At 48.3% G+C, this 20928-nt stretch overlaps 1 protein-coding gene across 4 annotated transcripts in view; it reads left to right on the top strand.

Moving 5' to 3' along the window:
* Positions 1-20928, top strand: part of Vrk3 (VRK serine/threonine kinase 3) — a 35259-nt gene that overhangs the window by 9868 nt on the left and 4463 nt on the right. For all 4 annotated transcript variants that reach the window (XM_055613427.1, XM_055613431.1, XM_055613430.1 and 1 more), the window contains 11 exons: positions 1178-1314; positions 3316-3465; positions 4900-5094; positions 6115-6179; positions 8091-8157; positions 8995-9079; positions 10176-10281; positions 12117-12209; positions 13246-13378; positions 14313-14433; positions 18024-18082. In XM_055613427.1, coding sequence (XP_055469402.1) covers positions 1178-1314; positions 3316-3465; positions 4900-5094; positions 6115-6179; positions 8091-8157; positions 8995-9079; positions 10176-10281; positions 12117-12209; positions 13246-13378; positions 14313-14433; positions 18024-18082 — 1211 coding nt within the window. The remainder of the gene's footprint in view (positions 1-1177; positions 1315-3315; positions 3466-4899; positions 5095-6114; positions 6180-8090; positions 8158-8994; positions 9080-10175; positions 10282-12116; positions 12210-13245; positions 13379-14312; positions 14434-18023; positions 18083-20928) is intronic.

Here is a 20928-nt window from a genome sequence, read left to right as displayed (position 1 = left end):
GCTTGAAGAACTGCTTTAAAGGGGAGCAGCATCCGGAAGGGGGAGGACCACTTCATTTGCCAGCCTTGTGAGCCTTCCTTGAGTTGTTTCTGTGGGTTATTCTGCCACAGCAATCAGGAAAGGAGTCAGTGATGCAACAAATATCCGATGGAATGTTATCATGATGGAATGTTGTCACCAGCATTGCCAGCTGGGCCTGCTAATCTCTGGGGAAGGCAGCAGGGTCTGAGCAACAGTCTTTGCAGCCCAGCACGGTACACAGCGCCATGGCCGACCTTAGCCATAGCGAAGCTTCTGTGCTGCCACTGCCTTGTAGAAACTACTTTTTCCTCTCTGCCAAGCCATCTCTCTGGATGGCTTGTGGCTTTCAAAGGCAAGTGCTGGAATTCAGTAAGTCATTAGGAAGAAAACACAGGCCCATGAGATTCTGAGATTCCAATATGGAAAAATGAGAGGGAAGCGCAGAAACATCAATTAACAGGAGCTGGGAATGTGGCTCAGTTGGGAGAATGCTTACCCACTGTGTGCTCAGGGTCCTTTTTGTTGCTATGATAAATCACTCTAGCCAAATGAAACTTAGGGAGGATAAGATTTCTTTGCCTCACACTTCCCGGGCACACTCCATCACTGAGGGAGTCAGAGCATGAACTTGACTCAGAAAGTATGGAGGGCCACTGCTTGCTGGCTCGTGCACATCTGGCTTTCTTACACATCATAGAACAATCTACACAGGTAGTGGTGCTGCCTGCAGTGAGCTGGTCCTGCCACATCAAGGTAATCCCCCAAACGCAAATCTTGTCCGAACAGTTCCTCTGTTGATGCTCTCAAGTGATTCTAGGCTGTGTAAAGTTGACAGTTAAAGCTAACCAAGACTCTAAGCAAGAATAACGACTTGAGTTCAGCCCTCAGAACTCACAGAAAAATGTGGGTGTGATGGTGTACACCTGTAATCCTAGCACTGGGGAGTCAGAGACAGGGGGATCGCTAGGTTGGACACAGTCTTGTCTACTTGACAAGCCACCAGCCAGTGAGAGGCACTGTCTCAAGAAACAGGTGGGTGGTGCCTGGGGAGCAATGACCAAGGCTGACGGCTTGCTCCCATACACACGCGCACTCCCGTTGCAGTTCTGTTGATGGTAGCTTTCTGATTCCTGTCACCTCCCTTTCTGTGTTGCAGCATGAGCTCCTGTCCAGTCTGTGGCAAAAGTGTCAAAGTATCATTCAAGTTCTGCCCTTACTGTGGCAAGGCCCTGTCTGTAGAGAAGCATGGAGCCGCCCAGACTGGCATTATGCCTCTTGTGTCATCCTTTCGAGGTAGGAACCAGGAAGGTGCTAACCAAGCCTGCAGTTTCTTACAGCTTCTATAGTTTCTGCCATTGGATTGTAATCCCTGTCTGTGTAACTGTCGGAGGGTGGTCTCTGGGCCTCATGGACACAGAAGGGAAGTTTGTGTTGCAGCTAAGCATGTTTGCAGAAACAGAGGTAGCTATGGGGACACAAACAGTTTCACTGGATAGCTGTGCCAGCCATTTCTTAGAGGAAGGATGTGCAGCTGCAATGAGCAGGAGCACAGCAAGCTGAACTCAGTAAACTGTAGCCGTCTCCTCTTTACGACGTCCTAGTGCCTCGGCAGACCATAGTGCGCGGCAGTAGTTGGATTATGTTGGATGCACATTAAAACACTTGAGTGTATAGTGTATATATATTTTTTCAAAGGCCATGGCTTCTCTGGTTCTTTTCAGTCATTTATCATGGCAGTTGTCAACTGTCATGCTACTGGGTTGTCACGTGGCATGACAGCTGCTGCCAGGTATGGTCACCTGTGCCTGTAAACAGCTTTCAAACACTTGGGAAGCTGAGGCAAGAAAATCACCATGAGTTGAGTCCTAAGCTATAGAGTGAGATCCTGTCTCAAGAATTAAAAAAAAAAGGGGGGGGGCTAGAGACGTGTCTCAGTCATTAAGAGCACTTAAAAGAATAAAACGGGCTAGAGAGATGGCTCAGTGGTTAAGAGCACTGCCTGCTCTTTCAGAGGACCCAGGTTCAATTCCCAGCACCCACATGGCAGCTCACAACTGTCTGTAATGCCAGTTCCAAGGGATCAGACACCTTCACACAAATGGACATAAAATAAAATTAAATAAAACATAAAAATATTTTTAAAAAGAATAAAACAAAAATAATTAAAAGACAAATAATTGCAAAGCATGTTTAATAGAAAGGAATAAAAGTGCTTTAAGTACACATATATAAAAGCATATATGTACATACATAATTATTTACAATAAGAAGCTTAGAGTATGCTTTAAATGGCAAACTAGACACAGCTGGAAAAGGAATTCATGAAGTAGAGCTGGAGAATTTAGTCAAAAGCTGGACACAGTGGCACATGACTGTAATCGCAGCACTTTAGAGGCCTGGGAAGGAGAAGTAATCTTGAGTTTATAAACCAATCTAAGCCATATAGCAAGTCTCTCTCCCTCCTCCTTTCCCCCTCCACCCTCTTTGTCTGTTTGTTTGAGACAGGGTTTCTCTGTGTAGTCCTGTCTGTCCTGGACCTTGTTCAGTTGACCAGGCTGGCCTTTAACCTCAGAGGTCCACCTGCCTCTCCCTCCTGAGTGCTGGGATTAAAAGTGTGTGCCACCATTGCCCAGCTGAAAAACCTTGTATTAAACAAACAAAAACATCGCTGAACCAGTGAGATAGATCAGAGGATGAAAGTGCTTACAGTACAAACCTGATGAATTGAGTTCAGTCCCTAGAAGTCACAGTGCAAAGAGAGAGCTGATTCCCAAAAGAAGTCATCTGACTTCCATGTGTGCACCATAGAGTGCTCTCTCTCACGCTCATGCTCTTTCTCACTCACTCACTCTCTTTCTCACACACCACACAATGGTAATAAATTAAAATTTTCAAAAAAGAAATTTCTTAGAAGACAGCAGAAAGACAAGTGATGAAAAAGCTAGGCATGGTGGCACATGCCTTTAATCCCTGCATGAGGGAAGCAGAGGGAGGCAGATCCCTGTGAATTCAAGGCCAGGCTGCTCTACGAAGTGAGTCCAGGACTGCCACAGCCACACAGAGAAAGAAAAAAAAGTACACGAGACAAGTGATGGAAGATGTAAAAAGAGGCTGGGGCTAGTGGAGGAGAAATAAGCAGGAAAAAGGAACATTTGCTCAGTGGGCAGTGGAGACCACAGGGCTATCCTGTGAAGGTCAACGGAAAGCGTGTGTCTGACGCTGAGCACAGAGTTCTGGTTTTGCTGTGCCTGGAAGGCCCTTCCGAACTCTAATCTGTGTTTGGTTCACTTTTAGGCTCGAGGAGAGAGCTGAACTCCAGTTCTGAAACCTCTCCCAAGAAAGTGAAATGGTCACACACTGTCACTTCTCTCTCACCCTCCCTCCACTCTGACTGTGGTAGTTCTGAGTCTGAAGATACCTTGAGTTCTCCTGAAAGAGCCACAGGTGAGAGCTGGTTTTTGAACATGTCTGGATGGGGCAAAGATGGGTCATTTGACAAGCTGGTGACGAGGGCTGGAGAGATGGCTCAGCAGTTAAGAGTGCTTGCACTCAAGCTTACTTCTCAGTATCTATATCTGAAAACTCACAAGGATCTGTCACTCCAGCTCCTGGAGCTCCAAAGCTGTCTTCTATCCTCCACAGGTGTGAAAATACCCAGCCCCCACACAAACATATATACATAATTACAAATAATGTAAAAATTACACAGGGTTTGAGAAATAGCTACTGCTGTTCCAACTGAAATGTCAGCCAGTCATCCCTGCTTGGAACATTTTCCCAGTGTCCCTTTCTTATTCATCCCCACAGGAACCACCATTATGCCCCCTATGGGCCCTCTGCCTTGACTCTCACCACTCCACAAATTTAACGCCTATCTTACATCTGCTATCATTTGTCATTCTGTGTGTTTTCTAGACAATTTCTTTGTTTTTTATTCAGGCTCTCATTATATAGCCTAAGCTGACCTGGAACTCACGGCAGTCCTCCTGGTTTAGCCTTTTAAGTACTGGGATTATAGGCACATATCATCACATTCAGTGTTTGAGTAATTTTTTGAGTAATTTATCTTCTAGTTCACAAATTCTTTCTCTAGTAATGTCTGTTCTGACATTTAAACCAAATACTGTTTCTGACTCCATGTCCCAGTAAACAGAATAGCCACTTGAGTGAGTCCACCTCTAAACCCTGCTAATCTGTTCCCTCAGACCAGTTTGCCATCTCCTGTTGCCTGCCATACTCTCCCATTCTCACCAGGCCCTTCCTGAGCCTGTGAGTGTATGCTGAAGCTTCTGCTGCCTCTAGCTAGATATGTCCTCATTCGTTCACTCATCACCTCTGCGTCCTGTGCTGTCCATGTTCTTTGTGGAAACGACCATACAGGACTCATCTGTATCTTTCCAGACAGTGCTAGGCAAGAGAGGCCTGTCTAGCCTTCAAAATCAAGCCTGAGTCTTAACACATTTCTGGGTCCTGTGCAAAACTCAGCATATAGCCAAGACCCGTTTCATGATACTTTGGGGTGAATTTCTCTAATGTCCTTTCTCCCTAGCAAATATCTATTTGCCAATAAAACCCTGCTCTCATGTAGTCTGCCCTAGGAAGCCTTTCATGACTTCTTCCAGCTGTGTATCTCTTTTCTGGCCCCATTATCCACTGTGACCACTTACTTTCAGAGTCAATTCTGACTTGTTATGTCCTGGTCAGGATCCCCACCACAGTGGGAGGGGTCCTGACCCATGAGCCAGGGTCTCCAGTATTGAGAAACAAAGATTTAGCCTGTAGGAGCTCAGGAAGAATTCATGAACAAAGGCAGGGACAGCATCTTGGGCATTGCTACTCTCCAGTCTGCTTTCTCTTTATCAAGTCATCTCCTTGCAGGCACCTGGAGCAGACCCCCGACCCCCAAAGGCAGCCCACAGTCTACCAGGCTAAGCCCTCAGACACTGAAGCGGAGCCGGGTGACCATCTCCCTCCAGGCTTTGCCCACAGGGACAATGCTGACAGACAAGAATGGGCAGCACTGGATACTAGGGGCCCTCCAGTCCCGGGATGATCAAGGCATTCTCTATGAAGGTACACGCTATCCCAGTACACAGGGAATATGCCAGGCCATGCAACACCACAAGGCCAAGAACAACAACTTCAGGGAGGAAAGATTGGCCAAGGCTCAGGATTTAACAGGTTTTAGTCTGTCATGGCAGGGAGGACTCATAGAACAGAGCAGCTTAGACCAGGTACTCAGGAACCAGAGGAAAGGGTTACAGGAAGTGACCAGGGCAAGGTATGACCCTTAGGAACATGCCCACATTATCTTCTTCCTCCAGCTCAGCCCCACCTCGAAGGGATGCCATTATATTTGAATCCTTCAAAGAATCAGGACCTCATAATCTCTGAAAGTCATCACAGAGTAACCCAGAATTGTGCTTCCCTAACCTTTCCACTCCTCGGGCCCATCAGTTTGATGGTCAAGATGAGGCATCAGGGCATGGTGGTGGTGCTGGTGCAGTGCTTGCTGGTGTCCTACTTCCATTCTGTCATTGTGATAAAACCCTAACAAAAGGCACTTAGGGGAGAAAGAGGTGGATTTAGCTCATAGTTCCAGTTCATAATAACGGGAATTAAGGCAGGGACTCGAGGAGGTTGGTTCACAACTGAACAGAACAAGGAAGAATATGGAACGCATGTTTGCTTGCTTGTGCTAAGCTTGATATCTCCACTCTTAACAGTTCAGGACACCCTGCCTAGGGAATGGTGCCACCCAGAATGGGGTGGTTTCCCACATCAGTTAGGACAGTCCCCCACAGGCCAGCTCAATGCAGATAATACCTCATTGAGCTAATTCTAGCTCTGTCAAGTTGACAAATCTGTCATATTTGTCTAGTGCAAGACTCTACATTCAATCTCTAGAACTTTGAAGAGAGGACAGAGAGAGAGAGGAAGGGAGACGGGAAGCAGGGAAACATGAAGGAACAGGTGTTGAGCACCAATTATGCACTTCCCCATGGGAACCAGAGAACTGTTCTGAGCAGCTGGAGGATCGTGGCCCTGACATTCCCCATAGGTTCTGATGTTTCTCTCTTTGCCATTCCACAGCTGAGCCCACTTCTGTCTTACCCTGTGAATCAAGGACCCAGAAGCATAGATTCTCACTCAAACTGGTGAGTGGTCCAGGGCCAGCTCAGAAGGAAGGGTATAGGGCTTTTCAAATTAACCCTTGACCTCTGAGTCCCAGTATAGCCTGGAGAGTCCACCCTGAAAACAGTGCTCCTAGTGTCTGAAAAGCCATGGGACTCTGGCTTAGCCCATTTCTTCTTCACTTTGGGGAGCAGAGGTGAGACCTGCCCCTACATCTGCCTCTGATGTACCCTGTCCTCTCACGCCTCCATTTTTTTTTTTTTTTTTTTTTGCATCAGTACAGTCGACTTCCTGCCCCTGCCTGCCCACTGCTTCCTGCCTCATACATAGTGTATTTGTCAGCTTTTGTCACTGTGACACAGTGGAAAACACAAGGAAAGAAGGATTTATTTGATTCATGGTTTGAGAAATAAGAGTTTATCATATGGGGAAGACATTGCCAAGAAGAGCAACTCACTTGTCAATCATGTGAGAAGGGTGTGGCCAAGAGCAGCTCCTGTTATGGCACCAGGAAGCAGAGAGAGTCAGAGAAAGCATGGGCAAGAGAATGTGGGGGTGAAACATAGATAGTTCCCCTGAGGCCTAGGACAGTCCACTCTGGAGCTCCTGTGTGACAGACCCCAGCTAAGTGAGGCCCATGCACTGTCCCTGCATTCTTTCAGCAAGTCTTTAGTTAGCCACAGCTTTCCAAATTTAACAGATGAGAAGAAAGAATGGAGAGAGATGGGGAGAAAGAAGGAAGCAGGGAAAAAAGAAGAAAGGAGTCAGGTTGAAGGGGCAGCTCAGTTGGTATAGTATACCTGTTCAGCATGCACAGACCCAGCATGTTCCATTCCCAGCACTGCACAAGCCAGGTGTGGTGCATGCCTGTCATCCCAGCACTTACAATGTAGAAGCGGGAGGATCAAGAATTCAGTCTTCAGCTACAGCAACAGTTTGAGGTCAGCCTTGGATACATGAGGCCATGTTCTAGAAGAATAAGAGGATGTGGAGTGGGGGAGAAGTGGAAGGGAGACCCGGAGAAGAGAGAAAGAGAGGGGTATTGGACAGAAACCTGGCTGTGTTTAACACTATGGTCTTAAGAACCAAGGTAGAGACAAGTGCAGTGGAGCATGACGTAATCCCAGCACTCAGGAGGCAGAGGCAGGAGGATCCCTATGAGTTTGAGGCCAGCCTGGTCTACAGAGTGAGTCCAGGACAGCCATGGAAACCCTGTCTCAAAGAAAAACAAAAACAAGGTCGAGTACTATGTATAGTTAAATTTTTTAGCTTGACTGATTCATAGATATGTAGGTAGGCAGATGTGCACATCTGTGTCAATGCGTATATATGTATGTATATGTATATGCATGTGAAAGACAACCCGATCTTTAAAAATATATTTTTATTTTATGTGTATGAGTATTCTGAGGGCATGTAAATCTGTGCCACTTGCATGTTTGGGGCCCGCAGAAGCCAGAGACAGTGCCAGGTCCCTTAGAACTAGAGTTACAAGTGGTTGTGAGCCGCCTGATGGGATTTCTGGGAACCAAACCTGGGTTCTCTGCAAGAGCAGCCAGTATTCTTAACCACAGAACCGTCTTTTCAGGCTGGATACTTTTTTTTTCTTTTTTCTTAAAACTGTTTCTCAATACATAGGCCAGGCTGGTCTGGAGCTCCCTGGCAATTCTGGTCGTGACCTCATTGGCCAGAACTTGGTCATGAGGCCATGTCTGGTTGAAAAGGAGGCTAGGAAATTAAGTTTTTAGCTAAGGGCCACATGTCTAGGACAAACCTATAGATCTTACCATAAAGTAATCAAAGGGAGGTGGGTACTGAGAAGCACAGCCTGCTCAGTTATGACACTTCAGGAACTGGGTCCTGATTTGTTGACAGGAAGAGCCCTTGTCTAAGGGAGTTTGGTATGACGGCCTCTGCCCTCCTCTCACCTCCAGGACTCCAAGGATGGGCGCCTTTTCAATGAGCAGAACTTCTTTCAGAGAGCAGCCAAGCCTGTGCAAGGTATTCCATAGTGACTGGACAGGAGAGATGGGTTGGGTGACAGGTCCTCAGCTGACTATCATCACTCTCAGAGAGGGCAGATGCATGCTCTGCCCCTCTCTCCAACCGCATGCAGTCCTGTTGCACTGCTGCCTTAAAACTGGCTGAATGGGAAGTGTTTACCTCATAGACAGTAGCTGAACTGCCAGCTCTCATGGGTCTCCCCTGCCCGCCTGTACCTACCAGATCTCAACACACCCAAGCTCTCTCTATTACCCCAGGGACCCAGTGATGCCCTGGCTGTTTAGACCTCTTGTAAACTTCTCTTAAACTTGGCCTGTGAACCTGAAGATGCTGTCCCTCCCTCCCTGCTTTTTCTTTCTTCCACTCTGTTTTTGAGACAGGCTCTCATGTAGGCCTAGGTTTCTTGAACTAGAAATGTAGCCAAGGATGACCTTGAACTCCTAATCTTCTTCCTCTGCCTCCTGAGTTCTGGGATTTCCAATGTGCTCCACTACAGTAGATTTTGTGCAGTTCTGAGAGTAGGACATTCTACATGCTAAGCAGGCACTCTAGCAACTGAATCCATGGACACTTTGCCCTGCTGCTCTTCACCTCTTTCCCTCTTACCAGCTTTGTGCATGCTTGCTCAGAAATCACCTGCAGACATGGGGCACAGATGTGCCCCCTAGGCCCCGCCTCTTCCCACTGTCACCCAGAAGGATGTCATACCAGTGAGGGCCAGTCAGGAGACCCAGAGTCTGCCTTGGGTTCTCTCTGCTTCTGGCCTAAGAGGGGTTCTTCCTGTGGGCCTGGCATCTGAGAGTGGATCTCACTCTGTGTCTCTGCCTCCTGCAGTGAACAAATGGAAGAAGCAGTTCCTGGTCCCACTTCTGGCCATCCCCACATGTGTTGGCTTTGGCATTCACCAGGACAAGTACAGGTGAACCTACTCACTTGGCTCTAGGGGGCGGTTTTGCACCCACCAGGGGATAAATAAAGACACGGAGACTTACTATTTATAAACACTTAGGCATTATAGCTGGGAAGATTCTCAGCTATTCTAACCTGACAAGTCTTGGCCTATAACCCTACCGCATGGCCAGTTACCTCTCTCTCACTCATTCCCAGCACCTGTTTTTTTCCATGTCACATGTTGAATCCTCCCATGTCTGATTCTTCTCTCAGAGACAATCAAAAGGTGATAGAGAAAGGGTGTTTACAAAATATGAGGCCGAGCCAGGTGCCGTAGCATACGCCTATAATCCCAGCACTCAGGAGGCAGAGGAAGGTGGATCTCTGTGAGTTCAAGGCCAGATTGATCTATAAAACAAGTCCAGTATAGCCATGGCTACACAGTAAAGCCCTGTCTCAAAAAACCAAACCAACTAAATATATATATATGCGCGCAGGTGATGGGAGCCATAAGAATAACAATACCAAAGTCTGGATAGTACTCAGCCCTCTGCCAGTTTAGCAATCAACAATTGAATATACAAAGACACCCTTCACACAGTGTACAAAATATGACCACTCCATCCAGTGGTGCCTCTGCTGCAAGAATGGGGACATAGAAAGATTGCCTTCCTTCACAATTGGCACTGTGCTTCATGACTAGGGTATGTACAGCTTGCCAACTGACAAATTTTTAAATTCAGCTTGACTTGCAAAGCAGCAGGTGGCCTGGGTGTTTGTTCCAGCAGAGTCCCATTGCCCTGTAATTGTGTTTGTTTGTTTGTTTGTTTGTTTGTAAACCTGGGCAGCAGAGCGGAAGGGAAAAAAGCAAGTGGAGGAAGCAGCAAAGAAAGTGAAGGCTAAGAGACCTGAGAGTGAGGGCTAAGACACCTAAGAGGCTTCCTGCTTGCTGAGAACCATGACGTGTGAGAACGTACAGGAAAGGAGTGAAAAGGCAGGAACATACGGGTATAGTTAGCACTGGCGGAGAGAAGTGTCCCAGCTTGCCCAGCCCAATCCCTGTGGAATGTCTTGCAGGGCTTGGCATCCCACATGTCCAGCTCCCAGGATCCTTTGTCTTCTAGGTTTCTGGTGTTCCCCAACCTGGGGAGGAGCCTTCAGTCTTCTCTGGATGACAACCCAAAGCACGTGGTGTCAGAGAGGTGTGTGCTGCAGGTGGCCTGCAGGCTGGTATGTACTTTAGAACCATTCTATATCCTCTTCAAATCCAACTTCCCCATCAGGTAGATTAATTCATCCTTATGGATGCACAGAGGCCAGAGCCCCATTGCTCCAGTCAGGTGGGTGACGATTCCCCATCAGGTCAGCCTGGAGGTGCAGCCTGGAACAAAGGGTGCAGGCTGTGCTTCCTGAGCCTGGACTCTCAGGAAGAATGGGAAATAGCAGGGTGCTGGTGGAGGAATGGTGGTAGCACGCAGAAGGGAACTTTCCAAGTCAAGGAGAATGCGTGGGCTAAGGCTGTGATAAGACAGTGGCCAAGGACCACTTAAAGAAGAGTTTATTTTGGGGCTTCCAGTTCCAGAGAGTAAATCCATGATCGCAGAGTGGCAGTAACAGTCAGCAGGTGGTAGAGGGAGGAGCTGAGCACTCTTCCAGCCATGAAACAGGCAGAGTGTGTGGGAATAGCAGGAACCTTCGAATCCTCAAGCCCAACCCCAGTAACACCTCCTCCAACAAGGCTACATCTCCTGGTGCTTCTCAAACAGTTCCACCAACTAGAGATCAAGTATTCAAGTACCCAAGACTACTGGGGGACATCTCATTCAAACCACCACAGCTTGTACAGATGTTACTTATTTACTCCTTCCTTTATTCATTCATTCCCTCATCTATGCTCTCAATAGTCACCAAATACCCAGCTTTCTCTGGCTGGAGTGGGACAGTCCTATCTTCATGACTTCATTCTCAGAGTTAGGTGGACAGAGCCCTGGCAAACAGTTGGTTTTTGGGAATGACTCCTGCTTTCCAGGTGATGCTGCACACCTTTAATCCCAGCACTTGGAAGGCAGAAGCAGAGGCAGAGGCAGAGGCAGGCAGATCCCAAGGCCAGACTCGTCTACATAGTTTCAGGACAGCCAGGGCTACACAGAGAATCCCTGTCTCACAAAAAAAAAAAAAAAAAAAAAAAAAAAAAAAAAAAAAAAGACCCCTGCTTAATGAAAAGGGGGAAGTGGAGAGCTGTAAGCACCAAGAGAGTAAGCTTGTTAGTGAGGTGAATGCCCTACTCCACACAGCTATAATGCTGTGGGGGATGAGGTCAGTGTGTGCAGAGAGCAGCAAGCAACTATCACACAGGGCTGCAGATACCAGATAAGTATCAGGATTAGGGGGTGGGCCGCTGTTGGGAGCCATGAACAGGTTGAGCAAGAGAGGCAGAAAGACCTTCAGGCCCTATGTGGTTGAGCTGGAGCAAGGAGACTAGAGGCAAGATGAAGGCTCAAGTGGAAGAAGAAGGGGCTTGTAGAACATCCTGGCTAGGGGAGGGAGAGATTGTAGAAGAACAAGTGGAACTTGATGGACATTTCAGGCCCAGAGTCAAGGAGTTGTCTGGAGATATAAGCAGGATGTGACTGACTCCCAGATGCATCCTCAGGACAGTCCAGAGCTCAGTGTAAAAGTTGGAGCTGGAGATGGAGGTAGACATTGCTGGCAAGGGCTGTAGCTCAGCAGCAGAACTCCTGCCTGGAACCCCAGTGAGGAGCTTACCAGCTGCCTCTCTTCTCTCTTAGAAAGTGAGCAGAACGCTGATGTTGGAGGCTGCTGATTATTTCTGCAGAGGGTCATTGAGTCAGCACAGGAGGCAGATGGGAATCCAAGCATGAGTTAGCTGCTGATTGCTGTAGAAAGTCTAAAGAGCCATGGGCAAGCAGGCCACCACAATGAGTGGTACTCTAGAACTTGGCAGGATACTCCCTTCACTCACAGTGTGGTGATCCCTAGATTGACAGTTTTGCTCCTTTCTCATTTGTCATGGCTCTGTCAGTCATGCCACCTTCTTCCTCCAGCTGGATGCTTTGGAGTTTCTCCATGAAAATGAGTATGTTCATGGGAATCTGACAGCTGAGAATGTCTTTGTGAATCCAGAGGATCTGAGCCAGGTAAGAGCTAGACTCCTCCAGTCCACACACAAACACATGCCTGCACACACACACACATACCTTTTACCTTTTGTGGTACTGGGGTTGTGGCTCCATTGGTAGAATGCTTGCCCAGCATGCATAAAATCCTGCATTTCATCTCTGGCACCACATAAACTGGGCATGTGTTTATGCCACACACCTGTCACCCCAGTATTCAGGGGGTGGAGACAGGAGAATCAGGAATTCAGTCATCCTAAGCTGGTACAGTAGTGTACACCTTTAATCCTAGCACGTGTGAGGCAGAGGCAGATTATCTGTGAGTTTGAGGCCAGCCTGGTCTACAAAGTCAGTTCCAGTACAGCCAGGGCTATGTAGGCCCTGTCTCAGACAACAACAATAACAACAAAAAAAGTTCAGTCATTGTCAACTACATATACAGTTCCAGGTCAGCTTGGGCTTTATGCAACCCTGTCTCCAAAAACAGTCAGGGTTAGGATTTAAATATGCAGCATCTCTCCAAAGGCTCACATGCTGGTGGTACTTTAGAACCTGAGGCGGGCGGAGTGCTGGGAGTCCAGGCAAGGTAAAGAGAACAAAGCAGCCAGTGTGTTGAATGCGTAATCCCCAGCTTAGTGTCCAGGGTTGGGTCTAGTGTCTGACTCCACACTAGACCTATCTCTGTTGTTGGTGCACTGTCTTTGTGAGGTAGTGGAAATCAGGAGTGGGGCCTCAGGACAGGCCTTTCAAGGATGTATCTTGTCTTGTCCCTGTCCCGCTACCCCCCATCGCTCTCTCAGCTCCCCAGCCACTGTGAGGTGAGCAGGCCCACTACACACTTGGTCCACCATAATGTTCAGTCCCACCTGAGGCCCAAAGCAGGGATACGGCTGAATTTATGCCTAATCTTCTGCAACCAATAGCCAGCCACAAACCTTCCTCTTCACAGCTGTTGGGGATTAGATCCACAGCTACTGACACAGCGTCTCTACCCACGCTGGTAGCTGACACCAAGGCTGCAGCTTTAATCCCAGGTCTGTGTGCCTTCTTTTCACAGATGACCTTGGCGGGCTATGGCTTTGCCTTCCGCTACTGCCCGGGTGGCAAACACGTGGCCTACAAAGAAGGCAGCAGGAGTCCACACGAGGGGGACCTGGAGTTCATTAGTGTGGACGTGCACAAGGGATGCGGTGAGAAGGGCTCAACGCCATGACACACACTTCTCCATGGGTTCTTGGTCATGGGCAATAGACACCAGAAATGGAAACATATAAAGGGTACAGTGGTGGGGACTGGGAATATAGACAGAGTCCTGACCATGTGAGGATTTATTCCCTTCTTCAGCACCAAGAAGACCTGCATGGTGGCCTTTGCGCAGTGGGGATATGGGTTTAGCACCGAGGACTGTGAGCAGCTACATAGGCCCCTGTATTCCCCGAGGCTCAGATTTCCATTCTGGCAGAAACTTGGGAGATGATGAGTGCTGCGTTAGAGTCACCCAGGAAGGGCAGTTGGAGAAACAGGCCATCCTTGACTGAAGCAGGAGATCTTGGTGGTGGTGTGGGAGTTAAGCATGGAACAGAAGAGGATCAGCTGTCAGGGGATTAGATACACAGCTACTGACACAGGGAAAGTATGCAGAAAGGGTGACGGCCCTATACAGATTACTCAGCCCCGATTTCTTGAATCTCAATATGATCATACATCTGCCTGTGCACATGCTTCCATCAGACTAAGGTCCCTGAGCAGGGTTGGTGGCTGTACTGCTCTCGGGGCAGGAGGTGAAATGACTGGTTCTTCATGCTGCTGCGTTCTCTGTGATGAGGTAGCTTAGGGCTGCAGTCTTCTCCCACTTACCTGCTTGGGAGATGAGAGAGCAGGCCTGGTGCACAGCTACCCAGGACTCATTGGGCAAGTGTGTTAACAAAAGGTGACCAGGTGTGGGAATGGGGTACTGGAGTGAGTGACAGGCAGCAAAGTATGTGAGAGTCATAGGGAAAATAAGGGAGGCTGTGGACTGAGCAGTGATGGCTAAGGCAGTTTTCATGGCTGGGTGGTGGAGAGTTGGAGGTAGACACGTGAACAGATGGAGCATCAGACTAAGCCACTGCCTTTTCTCCCCAGGGCCCTCCCGCCGCAGTGATCTCCAGACCTTGGGCTACTGTATGCTCAAGTGGCTTTATGGGTCTCTGCCATGGACAAACTGCCTTCCCAACACCGAGGATATCACAAGGCAGAAACATAAGTAAGTGCAAGGGCCTGCATCACCCAATACTAGCCCAGGCACCCCTTCAGGTAGGACAGGAGCTCAGATCCCAGCAGGGAGCAGAGGGGAGGTGGCCACCCACAGAGCCTCCCCAGGGTCATCTCCTGGCCTGCTGTTCTGGGTGCTGGGAGAGAACCTTGACTTCTGTGAGCCCTGGTCTCCTCCCATTGTGAACTGCTATACAGCTAGCACTTGAGTCACAAGCTGTGAAAGCTCAGGAGTGAACACACTCTCTCTAGGGTTTCATGTTCACTTCCTGCAGGACACTCAGCTCATTCACAGGCTGCAGTCTGGGGGCCTGCACCCCTGGCAACCCTGCCTCCGTATCCTGTTGGTCTCAGCATGTGAGTCTCTAGATCCTGGCAGTTGTAATTTCAGCCTTTGCTCTGGACAGAGGGACGCGCGGCACTGGGGTTCAGCACCGAGGACAGCTACAAGTTAGCATTGGTGCTGGAGGACCACCATTCAGCACCGAGGACAGCGGCAGGAAGTCCTCAGGAAATGTGGCATCAGCTGGGTCCCTAGGGTGTTGCTTCAGCACCAAGGACAGCAGACACCCGGTCCTGGGGAATCCCTGAAGGGCCTGGGTCTACATAACTGGATGGCAGCAGGGGACCCTGACCATCCAGTATGGCCTTCACAGGAGGCTCGAGTCCAAACGGAGATCAGACCTCCTGTCTGTCTGTCTGTCTGTCTGTCTTGAAGGTTGTTAGCTGGAAGCCTGGCGAATGAGCTTTCTGAGAAGGAGCACTCCAGGGAACATCCACCAGGCTGCTATGCTTCTCTTCTTGGGTTACTTTGCCTACTTGGTTATTGTGCCCCCATCATGCCTGCAACTTAACTCTCCTGTTGCAGCCACAACATGTGGTGCTGTTTCCACAGCCATACAATAGTTCCCTTTTTAAATGAAGCTCAGAGGAGTGAGCAGATGGCCCAAAAGCTAAAAGATCAGGAGTGGCAGGTTAGTGAGATGCTCCTGTGGCTTGGACTAGGCACAAAGCAGGGATCCCACAAACACTGCAGCTTAAACAGGTATGCTTGTTTATGTCTCCCCAACACACATCAAGTTTCCCTGTGCTCACATCCTGTACCCATATTTCCTGGCAGCAGAGGATTACACTGTAGGTGTCTAAGACAGAGTGGTGCCATAAGCAGTAAGGAATGCTGCGGGCCAGCCTGTACTGAGTGTGGACACAGAGGTCGTGTAGCAAGAAGCAGCCAGAGCGGGTGAGGGTGGTCTGGGCCAGTGAGGGAGTAGAGACACCTTTTTGCAGAAAGCTTTTACTCATGGGGCAGATGGTCCCAGGAGTCTGCAGATAGGCCAGAGAGAGGCAGGAGTTCTAGGCAGGCAGAGGCACAGGCACTTGACCTCTTTGCACTCATTAATTCATCCATCTAGTCAGCTGGTCATTTTGGGTGTCCTGAGAGCATCCATGGGCCTGTTGTGTGTGACTAGGACCCAGCTATGAATTGGGTCAGGATGCCTCTGTCTCCACACTGAAGTACCCCTGGGTTGAATGCTCTTCCCCATCCCATGTACCTTCCTTTTTCTGAGACTTAGAGGAATAGGACATGCTTCATAGACAGCTCCCAAATAATAACCCAGAGACCTTTTATTATTAATGCTTGCCTTAGCTTTGGCTTGTTCCCCAACTAGCTCTTATCTTAAATTGTTCCCTTTTTATTAATCTACTTTCTGCCATGGGGTTCATTACCTTTCCTCAGCACTGGCCCCTGTTTCTTCCTCCATGTCCAGCTGGCGACTCCTCAGCGCCTCTTTCTTTCCCAGCGTTCCCATCTGTGCCTTGAAGTCCCACTTTCCTTTCCTGCCTTTGCTTTTGGCTGTTCAGCTCTTTGTTAAACCAACCAGAAGGTGTTGGAGGGAGTGTTTACAAATTATGATACAGCCAAAGAATAACAATAGCAAAGTCCAGCCTGTACTCGGCTCTCTGCTGGTACTTAAATGAACATTTGAATATACAAACAATCATGTAAATACCTAGTATTCACAAAGATCACCTCAGCATCCTAATTTTCAGCATGTCTCTGGGACATTGCAATGAGTGTGGTGTATGGCCTTTGGCATTGACTTCGGTGGTGGCGGCAGTGGCTGTGTTTGTGTGTGCAGAATCCAGAGGACAGCATTAGGTATGATTTCACAGGTACCATCCACAAGAATGGCCTGAACCTTGCAGCAATCCTCCTGCCTCATCTTCCCAGGTTTTGGGATTACAAGTGTGAGCCCTATGCCTGGCTTCACTTGAGGTAGGAAGAAAGGAAAGGAGAGAGCAAGAGATGAAAGAAGGGAGAAAAAGAGGAGAAGATTAGAGGGAGATAGAAGGAGGGATGGGGGAGTTGGATTCACCTCTCCTCCAAATAAGACTGTTTTGGACTCTGTCTTGCTCGTGCCTTGCATTTTGCCTGAGCGTGGAGCCACACCCAGCTTTTCCTGCACACCAGCATTGCCAGGGCAGCAGACCTCGGCAGAAGGGACTGGCATTTTCTGCCTGGAGCAGGCCAGGGAAGCTTTAAGCTTTGTTTAGCAGCTAGTTTAGCAGCTGTTAAGCTTTGTTCCAGGAGGAGAGCAGCCACCTGCCAGGGATTGGGATCAAGGTGGGAAAGGCCAAGCCAAGTGACTTATTTGGGCTTTCTATGTTGCAATGAAACAGCATGACTGAAAAGCAAGTTGGGAAGAACAGACTTTATTTGGCTTACAATTCCACATTGTAGTCCATCATTGCAGAAAGTCAGGACAAGAACTCAAAACAGGGCAGGAACCTGGAAACAGGAGCTGCTGCAGAGGCCCTGGAGAGGTGCTGCTTACTGTCTTGCCCCTTGTGGCTTTCTCAGCCTGCTTTTCTTCTTAGAACCCAGAACTACCAGCTCAGGGATTCTACCACCTACCGTGGGCTATACCTTCCCGCATTGATTAGTAGTTGAGAAAATGCCTTACAGCTGGATCTCTTGGAGGCACTTCCTCACTGAGGCTCCTTCCTCTCTGATGACTCCCAATCAGTATACCAGGCATCACAGTAGAGTGGAAGGTGTGAGTGATGGTAAGGCCTGTGAGTCTGGGAGTGTGGAACAGGGGAGGACATGATGGAGACCAGGCCACAGGGGCTGCTGGTGGGCATTGTGTGTCTGAATTTTTAATTGCACTGAGGAGGAACAGGGCTGGGCCTGGTCAGAGAGAGACCATAGGGCCCTTATTGAATCGCAGAGCAGGAGGCCTGCGGTAGATCCATAGCCAGGACAGGAGCATAGTCAGAAGGGAGCCAGGCACAGTGGCGCAGGCCTGTAATCTCAGCACTAGAGGAGGCAGAGGCAGGCCAATCTCTTTAAGTTCAAGGCCAGCATGGTCTACAAAGGTAGTCTAGGACAGCCGAGGTTACACAGAGAAACAAACCAACAAACCAACAAACAAAAAGGAGTAGGAGAGGGGCAGGGCCCTTGGGAAGGGCCATAAGCACTGTCTGTCTTTCGTAAGTGGGCTGTGTGTGTGTGTGTGTGCGTGGAGGACTCTTCATCTTAACACTCACTCTCCTTTCTCATGTGCTTCTCCCCTGAAGGTATCTGGACTGCCCTGAGCCCCTCGTGGGACTGTGTGGCCGCTGGTGCAAGGCCTCAGGTATGCCCTAAAGGGGGAGGCGCCAGCAAGCTTGGAAGCCTTTCTTCCCTACTGCCTCTTTCTTTTTTTGAGTTTTCCCAATTGCATGTGTATTGTATGTGCCTCCTGTCAGACAAAAACAAACAAACATGTAAAAATGCCTCCCAAAAGTAACACTGTTAAAAACATGCACATTGTTGGAGCTGGGAATACAATTCAGGGCCAGTTCATGCTAGGCAGGCACTTGCCACTGAGCCCCATCCTCAGGAGTGAGTGATGGTAAGGCCCGGGAGTCTGGGAGTGTGGGACAGGGGAGGACGTGATGGAGCCCAGGCTACATGTTTGTTTTCTTTTACTTTTAATTGAACTTGACACATTTTTTTGACTTGATAGAGACCCTTCTGTAGTAACCTAGACTGGCCTCACACTCACCATGTTCCCCAGTCTGGCCTTGGAACCCTGGTTCTCCCTCCTCCTCCCAAGTGCTGGGATCACAGGCAAGCACCTGGATACATCACTGTTTTTAAACTTTTGTTGATTTATTTTTACTTTCATTTATTTATTTATCTGTCTATCTTGTATGTGTCACAGCACGAGTATGGAGGTAAGAGGACAACTTCAGGGCTCTCTTTTTGGAGTTGCTGTGTGTTCTGGGATCTAACTCAGGTTGTCAGTCTTGGTGGCAAGTGCCTTTACCCACTGAGCGCTATTGATGGCCCTGTAATTGTAAAAATTTTATTTTCTTTTATTTTACGTACATTGGTGTTTTGCCTGCATTTGTCTGTATAACGGTGTTGGATCCCCTAGAACTACAGTTATAATTGTGAGCTGCCATGTGGGTGCTGGGAATTGAACCCAGGTCCTCTTGAAGAGTAGCCAGTGACCTTAACCACTGCGCTATCTCTCCAGCCTGGCTCTGTAATTTTTTTTTTTTTTGCACTGTTTTAATAGAATACTATTACCCACTTTGGGTTCCTGTTTTTCCTTATTTCAGACAAGTGGATTGCAGAGGTTTCTTACATTAATACTCGTGAGGTTTTGTTGTTTGAGACAAGGTCTCACTTTGTAATCCTGGCTGGCCCGGAACTCACAGAGATCCACCTGCCACTACCTTCAGCAATTTCTAGGGTTTTTTTTTTTTTTTTTTAATTAAAAAGTACATAATATCTTTGTCTTTAATGATGAATTATAGGCTGGGAGGATGGCTCGATGGGTAAAATGTTTGTCATATAAGTGTGAGGGTCTGTGTTCAGATCCCCTGGGCCTAACGTGAAGCTGGGTGGAGTTCACACTTCTGTAAGCCCCATGCTCCCACAGCAAGATGGGAGGGGAAATAGAAGAACTCTTGAAGCTCACCACCCAGCTAGTCTTGAATACATAGCAGCAAGACTATAGACCTTGCGTCAAACAAGGTGAGGACCAACACCCAAGGTCATCAGACCTCTACATGCATGGTGACACACGTGTACCTGTATGTACATGAACAAGCTTACAGGCATACACACAAAGATTTTAAAACATGCGGTGGTGGTTTTGTAGTACTGAATTAATTTAGTGGATTAATTAAAACTTGAAAAAAAAAGTTGGGGGGAGGCTAGAGAGACGGCTCAGTGGTTAAGAGCACCAGGCAGTGGTGGCATATGCGTTTAGTCCTAGAACTCAGGAGGCAGCGGCAGGCAAATGTCAGTAAGTTCAAGGCCAGCCTGGTTCACAGAGTGAGTTCCAGGACAGCCAGGGCTACACAGAGAAACCCTGTCCCAAAAAAAGAAAAGAAAGAAAAAGGACTACTTACTGCTCTTCCAGAGGACCTAGGTGCTATTTTCAGAACCCGCATGGCCGCTCACAGCCATCTGTAACTTTAGTTCAGGGGATCTAATGTGCTTTTCTGGCCTCTGTAGGTAGTACATACACGTTACTCATAAACACACATAAGTCATAAATAAGTTTTCAAACACTTTTTAAAAAGTATGAGGACTGTGGGTGTACCATACAGAGGTGCTTGAAAAGCATGTGCGAGCTCTCAGTACCCCACCTCCAAAACTCAACACTTAAACCAAGGAGAATTCTGTAGCATAAGCATTGAGAGTCCTGTCACACACACTCTCACAACCCTGCTTTCCAGAGTAGCCTTTGTCAGTGCTGTCATGGTGAAGATGTTTCCCGGCAGTTGTTGCTGTAAGAGGGCCAAAGGCAGATGTTTTTTTAAGGTTTATTTTTATTTCATGTTGTCTGTATGTATGTCTGTATGCACCAGGGTTATGCAGTGCCCATGGAGGCCAGAAGAGGTGTTAGGTTCCCCCAGACTTGGAGTTACAGATGATTATGGGCCAACAGGTAGGTGCTAGGAATTTAACCGATGTCTGAAGTGCTTAACGGGTGGTATATGGCTCTTCTGCTGAGCATCTGGGACCACAGTGCTGACTGTTCCATGTAGCTTTTTCCTTCTGTAAATCACTGGCAAGGTCCAGGGCCCCAGTTCAGGTCAGGTCTGCTGTGCAGGGTCCCAGTGGGGTAGATTCATCGGCCTAGAGCAGTCTCAGGCCAGCCTATGAGGTAGGGAGTTATGCTCAGTGCCAGGGAAGGAGATGAATGTCAGGGTTGTGGGGACAAGAGCCCTGTGCATGCCACCACTGTTCACTGCATCTGCAGTTGGCTCCTGTTCTTTTGTTTTGTTTTGTTTTTATTTATTTGTTGCTTGGTTGGTTGGTTGGTTGGTTCTTCAGCACAGGGTTTCTCTATTTAACCTTGGCTGTCCTGAACTCACTTTGCAGACCAGGCTGGCCTCAAACAAATGGCCACAGAGATACGCCTGTCTCTGCCTCCCTGAGTCCTGGGATTACAGGCATGTGCCACCTTGCCTGGCTCCT

The sequence above is a fragment of the Psammomys obesus genome, unplaced genomic scaffold (genome assembly GCF_907164565.1).
Source record: "Psammomys obesus unplaced genomic scaffold, mPsaObe1.curated_primary_1811, whole genome shotgun sequence".
Classification (NCBI taxonomy): domain Eukaryota; kingdom Metazoa; phylum Chordata; class Mammalia; order Rodentia; family Muridae; genus Psammomys; species Psammomys obesus.
The sequence above is the reverse complement of the archived record's forward strand: the minus strand, read 5'-3'. Positions and strand labels throughout refer to the sequence as shown.